This window comes from Pyrus communis, chromosome 11 (assembly GCF_041283825.1).
Source record: "Pyrus communis isolate YQ-2024b chromosome 11, ASM4128382v1, whole genome shotgun sequence".
In the NCBI taxonomy this organism is placed as follows: Eukaryota; Viridiplantae; Streptophyta; class Magnoliopsida; order Rosales; family Rosaceae; genus Pyrus; species Pyrus communis.
The window spans coordinates 8,743,706-8,753,709 of record NC_142575.1 but is presented as its reverse complement, the minus strand read 5'-3'; the positions used below and the strand labels follow the sequence as shown (position 1 = coordinate 8,753,709).

The window sequence follows — 10,004 nt, the reverse complement described above, 5'->3', positions numbered from 1 at the left end:
GGAGAAAGGGGAGCCTCGAATTTGGACAAGGAGGGCCACATGAGTGCTTAATTTCCACTATGGCACTTGCCCTCCTCAAGTGGTGTTAGACAGCTGACTTTGTTTCATTTTTGTTCTTTCATGATACTCTATTAACATAAAATCTGGTTGAATATTAATTTGAAGCGATATGAAGCGATATGAACCATATGAACCATCACATGAAAGAGGTACGTACATACATGAAAAGTTGATGAGGAATATTTTGTAACTATTTTCACATGCATAAGCATTTGTATATATTATGAAGGGAAAAAAAAAAAAAATTAAGAAGTGAATGATAACATCCGTCATCTTAGCATAAAAAATTCTCATTTTCAGAGTACATGTCAGTTGGCGAAGTGTATCCAATTCCGACTGATCATGGTGCTATGCCAGAGCCGACATTGGAAGGAGGTCTCACTGTCACTGTAGGTATATATCTATACAAATTAATACTTGTATATAATTCTATTTAATAGTAATTAATGATCTTTATTTATGTACATTAATTTATTTATGTATAATCTTCTTTTATGTACATTAATTCATTTGATATATTTTGGTATATTCATTGATACAAATGTATAGGTACATTAATTCAATATAATACATTTCGGTACATTACTTTAATATAATGCATTTCGGTATTAACATTTAGGTACATTAATTCAATATAATACATTTCAGTACATACATTTAAGTTCATTATGTATATGTCGCTACAAACATTTTGGTACAGTCATTTTTGTACAATTATGTATTTACATATTTATGTGTCACTAATTTCTTTTAATATTTTCACATTTATATTCATATATAATTTTTTTTTAGTGAAACGATAGCGTTAGTAAATTAAATGTTAGATTAGTCACTGATGAGGTTTGAACCCACACGATCATGTAAGGGCACAACACCTTTCCATGCCGTCATATATAATTGAAAGAACTAATATGTGCATATTAATAAAATTAAAATTTTAATGTGGAGACATTAAATAACAAAAATAGAATATAAAGTTTAATAAAAGTATTAAATTGAATATGTAATCTAGCACCAAGGGTTTTTTTTTTTTTTTTTTTTTTTTTTTTAATTCTAATATTTTGTAAAGACTAATGTTCAAAAATCCTTTCTATTTAATGGTAATAGTATGGCAAACCACCAACATCAACATCACCAATAGACCTCGGTGATATTAGTTAGGGGTTTAATCTCTTTTATATATTGTTTATTATTTTTCAATGTAGGATTATTTTGTTAAATTTTCCGTAGAATTTCCCATTTGTTTTCACATTGTATTAATTATTTTTGTGTAAGTATGGGAAATTTAGCAATTAACAGACACGGCATGCAGGACATGATGAGAGCAATGCCAGGGATATCTCTCAAACTTTCGTCAAATATGTGGAGTCTAATGATTGGGATAATGTGATCAAGTTTCTTCGCCAACATCGCGAGCTGGCAGGGAATGCAAAAATTCCATTTGTGGTGGAGCATGATCATTTTAAGAATGGTACAGTTCTTCACTATGCAATCCTGAATATCATGAGCCGCAGGGTGGGCATTATACAACAGTTAGTGGATTTAATGGCAAAGGAAGACTTGGAAATTCAAGACTGTTTCGGTGCCACAGCTTTTTATCATTTAGTAAATTGTTATCCAGAAAGGGTTGAAGAAGCTGAATGCATGCTTAAAAAAAACCCCAAATTAATAAGGTGTTACGATACCCACAACGTTGTAGTGGCCCAATCGAAGCCTAAAGGGGAAAGAATGGCTCGCTATCTCTATTCCCTCACTCCACCCCAAACATTAAGAGTTGTCGAAGCCGCTCAACTTATTTCTCTCGGTTTTTATTACAACAGATTTGGTACAATTTTTCCCTGTGTGATTTTTTCTTTGTTACAAATTTTATATGTATACTTACAATGTTCTTTTTTCGCACTTCTATTATATATAGATATTGCGTGGGATTTGATTCAACGTTACCCAAAATTGGCCATGGCTACAGACATCGACGGGCATATCCCCTTAGTAGCATTGGCCAATAACCGTTTTGCATTCAAAAGTGGAAGCCGACTCAAATTATGGGAAAAATTGATCTATTATGGTTAGTAAATTATTGCTTTTTATTTTCTCATTATATTTGTTTTTTTCCTTCTAAAGATAAAACTTGATATAAATCTAATTTTGTGAGTCACAATTAGAATTAGACAGTTACTTGAAATTGGTCCAATGTCTAGGATTACACATCATCATTTATATTTTTTTATATATATTTACACTGGAAGCGGGGTGAATAAATTGATTAAGAACTCGCACCTCTCACTTACAAGTAACGAGAAATACCATTAGACTGTACTGCTAAGTGACAATCCATAGCTAATTAAGAAAATTCATTGTTATATTATATGTTTGGTTAGAGGATTGAGTTCTTTGGGAATCTTTAACAACGCTGGAATGGTTAAAGTAATCAATCTTAAGGGTTATATGTTTTTTTTTTTTTTTTTTTTTTTTTTTTTTTTTTTTTTTTTTTTGTCAACTTAAGGGTTATATGTTTGGTTTGTGACATTGTGTAAGTGTAATAATAAACATTACAGGCTTATTTACTACAACGACTTCTGAAATTCTTTGTCCCATGAAATTTAATTGAATTAATAATTGAGTTTGTATCCTTATCTTGATAGGTATACGCATAAAACCTCTTCCTACTAGTGTAAATGTTCCTGAAAGTGATCAAATGTATCTCTCAAACAAAAAAGAGAATCAAAGACATCTCATTTCCTCAGGTATTTTACATGTCTGCAATCCAATTTGGTTTTTGTTAATGCCATGGTTAATTGTTCCATAATGCATGCTACTACAAAAATATATGAACATCTTTATTCCATATTTCCTAACGATTGTATTCATGATATCAGTAGATAGAATGTTAAGCTAGAGTCATGTGATTTAAGTTGGTCACATTGACTTAGCAAAATACCTAAAACACAAAACATAAACAAAATGGGTAGATTATGGTGAATCTGTCCAAAACCAACTTAAAACCGAAATATAAAAGGGTTTTCTCGGATTTCACCCACAACTTTCTATTCTTCTCGGCCCAGGTTAGAAACGACCTTATCCACCTTCCTCATCCCCAATCTTTGACATGCATGCATAAAATGGAATTAAAATTTGAAATCTAGAATCGATCCCAAAATTGAGATTTTTTTTTTTTTGGAAAGCACTTACACTGGGGGATAGCCCACGAGGACAGTGGGCTAAAACTCACAATAAGTTTGCCATAATAATTTGGTTCGAATTCGTCTTTGGCAAAAATCAAATATAAAATTTCTCATTTACAACAAATAAAGAAAAATAACATTAGATCGTAGTATATGAGCTTAGAGGTTAAAACTGGTAGGAACTGAGGAACATATATATATATATATATGTCTCTCTCTCTCTCTCTCTCTCTCTCTCTCTCTCGGCTAATGGTAAAATTCAACAAAAAGCTGGGGCACTGCCGCACAGGAAAAACCAAGGAAAAAATCGTTTTCTAATTTTTACTTGCTTTCGAATTTTGAATTATTTACTGGTAAGTTGAATTTAGTCCCTTTGGGGATCCAATAAAACTAGTAAGACCATCTTCAAATAAGATGTTAAAAATGTTATATAAATATATAACAGTAACAAATGATGTATCATTTACTCTAATCAAGATGTTAAAGCTGACATAGACATGGAAATGTCAAAATTGACGCTGGCATCAAATAAGGATTTGCTAATTCGAAAGGCATTTCACTTGCTTTCATTTAAATACTAGCATATTTAAGTATTATTTTATTATTTTTAAGCCACCAACAGCCCAACTTTTAATATTTTTGTTTAAAGAAAACATAAATGAAACAACAAATTTTGGCATATCGGATGGAATGAAAATATTGACAATATGTCAAATTGCCAAGTCAGTCATCAAATTAAAATTTGATGTTTTGAATTTGACGTTTCTTTTGGAGATGCTCTAAGATGAATTTATATTTTTATAATTTTTTGCCTTTACATTGTTAAAAAATTAATTAAGTTTGAAGTTTCATTGACTATGGATTATATGTTTTGTGCACAGAATATGATTTTTTTTTTCTTCATAATATAGAATATGAATTTTGTTATTCTATGTTAAAAAGATAGTACAAATATGATATAAAAATGTGATAAAAGTAGTATTTTGTAAGAAAACATAAAAAAAAACAAAGTAATACACATAGGTGAGTATGCCAACACAGTAAGAAGAATGACCCATTTATGGTAAATAAAATGTTTTTTTTTTTGTCATCAAATTTGACTTGTAATGCAGGAATTGGTTTATTCCGAAGACTAGTGGCGAATCTCCAAACACTTTTGGGTATGCCACAGACACATTCATATCTTTAATTGATATTTTTTATGATTGTTTTATTAATAGTCAATATTATTTGAAAATGATTTGTATTTTGTTTTTAATGAACCTAGGAATCAATCGTATATACCATATGAAATTGATACATGAGCGGGTCAAGCAGCTTCTACCTCTTATGTGTAAAGCAGCAAGTGAAAGTATGACAAGTGAAAGTATGAGTTTTAATAAAAGAAAGAAATTAGAAACAGCACTGTGTGTGGCAGCAGAACGAGGGCATGTAGAGTATATTCTTAATTTTCTTGGAAATGACACATATCCTTTATTTGGAGTTAAGAACAATAAAGGCCAGAGCCCGTTTCAAATTGCCGTTGAATGCCGTCAACACGAAATTTATAATCTTATATATTCCCTCAATCCGTTGCCCAAAATTGAAAACGTACTTGGCCTCGATCAGTCTGAAAAAATACGGAAAAGAGTGGGGATGACAGATGGCTTTGGCAATAATCTGCTACATACGGTAGCATGTGTTACCCCAATGTCACAAATTGGTCACATTCAAGGTGCAGCTTTGCAAATGCAAAGAGAACTACAATGGTTTAAGGTGACTATTTTCTATCTATATATACATACTTATATTTATGAAATATTTTGCCTCTGCGATGTTCATATATATTTGTGGCTATAATTTTACTCTTATTTTCTCCTACCACTCCACATATTTTTGTTACTTTATTTCTTCAATTTCAAAGAAAAAATGAGAATGCAGAAATTACTCTATTTAAAAATAAAAAATAAAAACAAAAAGTTTGTCAACATGCACAAGTTTAACGGGAAAATTGAAATTAAAAAGGAAAACATTATTTTTTAACTACGTATTATACTATAATCCTCCAAGCTTAACTATTGATTTTGGGTTATATGGTGTCTCAAACGCCAAAAGTTATAGGATTTATACGAAGAGAAAAAGATTTCAGAGTCACATCCATATATAACTTTGTCGCAAAAAATGCAGGAGGTGGAGAGCATTGCAAATCCCAAGGATTGTGAATCTCTAAACCAATATGATATGACACCACATAAAGTATTTATGGAGAATCACAAAGAATTAGCGAAAGAGGCAGAAAAGTCAATGAAGGAAACAGCAACTTCTTGTACAGTTGTTGGTGCTCTTATTGTTACCATAATGTTTACTGCAGCATTCACAGTTCCCGGTGAAAATGATGAAAAGAAAGATGTTCCTACATTCTTAACTAATAAGGTATTCACAATATTTATAGTTTCAGATGCAATCTCACTCTTTTCTTCAACAACTTCGGTTATCATGTTTTTGGGCATTCTCACGTCACGTTATTCTAAAGATGATTTTTCTAAATCCTTGCCCACCAAAATGATAATAGGTCTTTTCACTCTATTTTTATCTATCGCCACCATGATGATTGTCTTTTCTTGTGGCCTTTACATTATGCTTGATGGGAAATCACCGATTGTTATTCCAAGCATTTTGCTTGCCGGTGTTCCAGTTACCTCGTTCATATGGATGCAATTTCCGTTGCTTGTTGAGCTATTCATTTCTACTTTTGGACGGGGAATATTTGATACGAAGAAGAAAAAGTTGATTTGAGTTGTTTCCTATGTTATCTTTAGTTGGGTTTGGATTTGCTACTATTGAATAAACTTGTAAAGAGAAGCCAATTTATGTGTTCTCTATTTGGCCAATTATGTATACTCTTTCTATTTGACAATTATGTATGTGCTTTTTATTTGACAATTATGTATGCGCTTTTTGTAACAGCCCGTCCCGAAACGTACATTTGAAATTACGATTTTACCCCCCTAGTTCGTTACTTTACGTGTAGTTTTGTGTTGTGTGGTGTTGTAGGACCACACATACACTCATACACCTCGTCTCACTCCCCCGGGATTCCCTCATTCCCTGTCTCTTTTCTCTCTCTCTCTCACTCTCCCCGAGTTCTTCTTCTTCTTCCTTCTGCAAACACACAGACACACATACAAACCAACTCAAACCTTCACCAATCGAGAAACCAAGACCACCATCGTGTTCGTGGAGCTGAGAGGAGTTCAGAGGTGCCATTTTCAGGTAAGGATATCGTTGTTCTCACGTCGTTTCGACGAGGTCCGATTTGAGCACTGTTCATGCAAACCTAAACTAGTGTGTTTTTGGAATTTCTAAGCTTGTAGATGTGTTTGTGAGGTCCCAAGGAGCCTCGGAGTGGTTCGTTGGACGAGTTTGGACGTCGGGAAGGCTAGGTTCGAAGTTGGCCGAACTTGGATCGTTGTTGCAGGTGAGATTCCTTGATTTTTAGGCCTTAAAACTAGTCTAACGTTGTTCTACTAGTCCTAAGCTTCATTTTGGTATAAAGATCGTGAAAAATGGTTGAAAAACGAAGGAGAAAACAAAGTTTGAAAAATTCCCAGTTTTCCGGCGACGGCGACTGGCCGGAGAAGGAAGGGGAATATTCCGTTAAGTTTAACGGAATATTCCTAACGGCAGTGACGGCGTCAGTTAACGGAATATTCCGTCAGTTAACGGAATATTCCTGACGGCGTCAGTTGACGCCGTCAGTGTGCAGTGCACGTGGCTGCGCGTGGGGGCGCGTGGGTCCGTGCCTGTTCAGGCGCGTGGGGGCGCGTGCGTGGTCCAAAAATTATTTTAAAAATATGGGTGTGATCCTGAGGTTGTGTAGATCACGTTGGTATATTCAATTGTCCAAATTGAGCAATGTATGAGAAGTTATTACGAGAAGTTGCTTAGGTGCTTTTAAATTAACGTTTTCGTAACTTTGTCGCGTATAGGTGATTCGTTTTCCGAGGACGAGCGTTCACACTCGAGGCAGGGGGGTTACGACCCTTCTAATTATCAGTGAGTGGGCTTTTGTTTTCCGTATATACCTATATACATATTAATTCCCAGAAATTAAATAGAAAAGGTTAATTGTTTTATGCCATGCATCATATGAATATTGTTTACTCATCATCGCATGTATTAGTAACGGCATACATTTATATATGTGTATTTGGTGCTGTGGACGCACAGGTAAGTGCCAGGTAAGTGGTATTTATGTTTGTATGCAATGGTAGTTTGAGAGGTTTAGAGAGCTCATAATCTGCACCCCCGGTGTTAGTGTTCCCGCCCGAGGCCAGGGCCCAGCCTTCACGTGTATGTTCACCAGCACCGCATGCTCGCCTTGGATCCAAGATAGGTGCAAGCCTGTCGTACAGACCACATTAGGTGGTTCCGACTTGTAGGTGACCTGCGATTTATCGCCCAGCTTCACGTGATCGTAGCACTAGAGCATACATATATACATTACACCCAGCCTGTCGTACAGACCACAGTAGGTGGTTCCAACTCGTGTGCAGATTCAGTTATTGAGTTGAGAGTGGAGCTTTAGATGCAGCCGTACAGGTCACGTTAGGTGACTCCCGGCTGCCAGATTACATATGATTGATACGATTATACCTGAGCACTTGCATATTATTATGAGATTTCGGCATGACATATTATTGAGCATGAATGGCATATTGTGGAGCATGATTGACATATCTATACATACGTATATATGTTCATTTTCTGGGAAGTATACAGGTTTTACGGCGAGGGGTTAGAATGTATTTTGCTAAAGAGTTTTCAAAGAGCTTTGTTTTTGCCCACTCACGCTTTTGTTTTTGCGCCCCTCCAGGTTCTAGTGGCCTAGCAAGTTCGGTGGTTTATCCCAGAGGGCGTCCCGGCATTTCTGACAGACATTCACCATTGTAGGGTCACCTTCGGGTGTAAATATGTCGTATCTTTTCCTTTGGACTGCTGTAGACTTACTCTGAAATTGTGTCTCACATACACTAGTACTTTGTATGCTTTTAGGCTTTTAATTATTCGTACTTTTATTTTACTATCTTAATAGCTTCCGCACGCGCACATGGTTACGTCACCTTCGTGTGACGGCCAGCACGCCCTGATCTCGGTCGGGGTGTGTCAGCTTGGTATCAAAGCCTAGGTTTGGCAGTCCTGTGTCTTTGTGAGTATTCTAATAGTTGGTGTCTTCTGTCAGAATCATGTCGCCTCGTCGGGAACCACGTCGCTCAGATGAGCCTAGTTTCCCTGATCTTACTCAGTTGGGGGAAGTGATTGCTACAGCCCTTCAAACAGTGATGCGCCCTCCCCAGAGGACTCCTCTGGAGACTATGTATAATTTGAAGTTGGATAAGTTTAAAGGTAATGAGGGTCACGAAGGTGCAGAACGTTGGTTGGAACACATAGAGAAGACTTTCCGTGTGTTGCATAACCAGGGGAACCTTCCTATGGAAAGGTGGGTCGAGACAACCTCTTGGTTTCTGGAGATGGAGTCTGCAGCTTGGTGGGAGCAAGAACTTCGTATGTTGACTCCAGCTCAGAGGACCGATTGGAATGTTTTCAAGGATGTGTTTCAGAGGAGATTTGTACCCCCTGAGTATATTGACCGTAAGAAACAGGAATTCACTGAGTTGAAACAGCGAAAGATGACGGCTAACGAGTATTATCGTAAGTTCACTGATTTGTCTCGTTACTATCCTGATGTCGCTGGTAATCCGGCGGAGATGCTTCGTCGTTTTCGCTTGGGCACTAAGAAGAAATGGCGTTCTATGGTGACTACTACTCACTGTGAGTCCTACCAGGAGTTCTATGAGATATTGTTGAGGGTAGAGGACTCTGAGAATATGTCAAGTGATAGTGACGAAGAGAAAAACGGCAATCAGAAGAAAGACGACAAAGGAAAAGGTCAAACATCGCTTGGGCCTCGCCAAACTCAGAACTTCAAAAAGGGTGGTGCGAGTTCAAGTTCGTCTAGTGGTGGTTTCAGTGCCTCTGGACAAGGACGCGGAGGTAGGTTTTATGGAGGTGCTCGAGGCCAGAGACAAGGTGATGGTGGCCGAAACCGAATCCCATTTTGCCGTAGATGTAATAATCGACACTTCGACGAGTGCAGGCAGATTAGCGGTAGTTGTTTCACGTGTGGACAGGTGGGACATAGAGCGGTGAATTGTCCCCAGGGTCAGCAGCAGAAGCCGCAGCAGACCTTTATGCCGCCACCTGCACCGATTCGGCAAATCCAAGGTCCGAGTAATTATGGTCAAGCAGGTAGAGGTGGTGCCTATCACTATCAGGGTGATGCTGTTCCCTATGCCCCGGGACCGTATCAGTACCCCCAGGACCCGTATTCACAAGGTGGTTATCCCCCGTATCCCAGCAACTACATGCCATATCCTCCAGCTCCGGTAGGTGGTTCTCAGTGGTACCAAGGAGGACAGTATCAGCAGAGTGAGAATGCTACTAGTAGTGCAGGGTCTTCGAGACAGATGGGTCAGCCCAGTCAGGGGCGTGGAGCTCAAGGTCGCGGTGTTCAAGCGAGCAGAGGTCGTGGTGGACGACAGCAGGGCCAGGGACGTATTCACAATATTTCCCTGCAGGATGCTCAGAACAACCCGGACTTGATTATGGGTACGTTAAACATTCTTGGTTATTTTGCTAGAGTCTTAATTGATTGTGGAGCTACACACTCCGTAATTTCTCATACATTTGCTCAAGTAATGCAACCTCGCCCCACACCTCTAG

The 10,004-nt window shown here is 37.3% G+C and overlaps 1 protein-coding gene across 1 annotated transcript; it reads left to right on the top strand.

The window, feature by feature from the left end:
• Positions 1-6,164, top strand: LOC148692847 (uncharacterized). Its single transcript, XM_088679114.1, has 8 exons — positions 1-209; positions 361-453; positions 1,373-1,885; positions 1,976-2,125; positions 2,703-2,804; positions 4,355-4,402; positions 4,510-4,997; positions 5,409-6,164. Exons 1-8 carry the CDS (start codon positions 170-172, stop codon positions 6,015-6,017), a joined length of 2,043 nt encoding a protein of 680 aa, XP_088535240.1. The 5' UTR covers positions 1-169; the 3' UTR covers positions 6,018-6,164.
• The last annotated feature ends 3,840 nt before the right edge of the window (positions 6,165-10,004 follow it).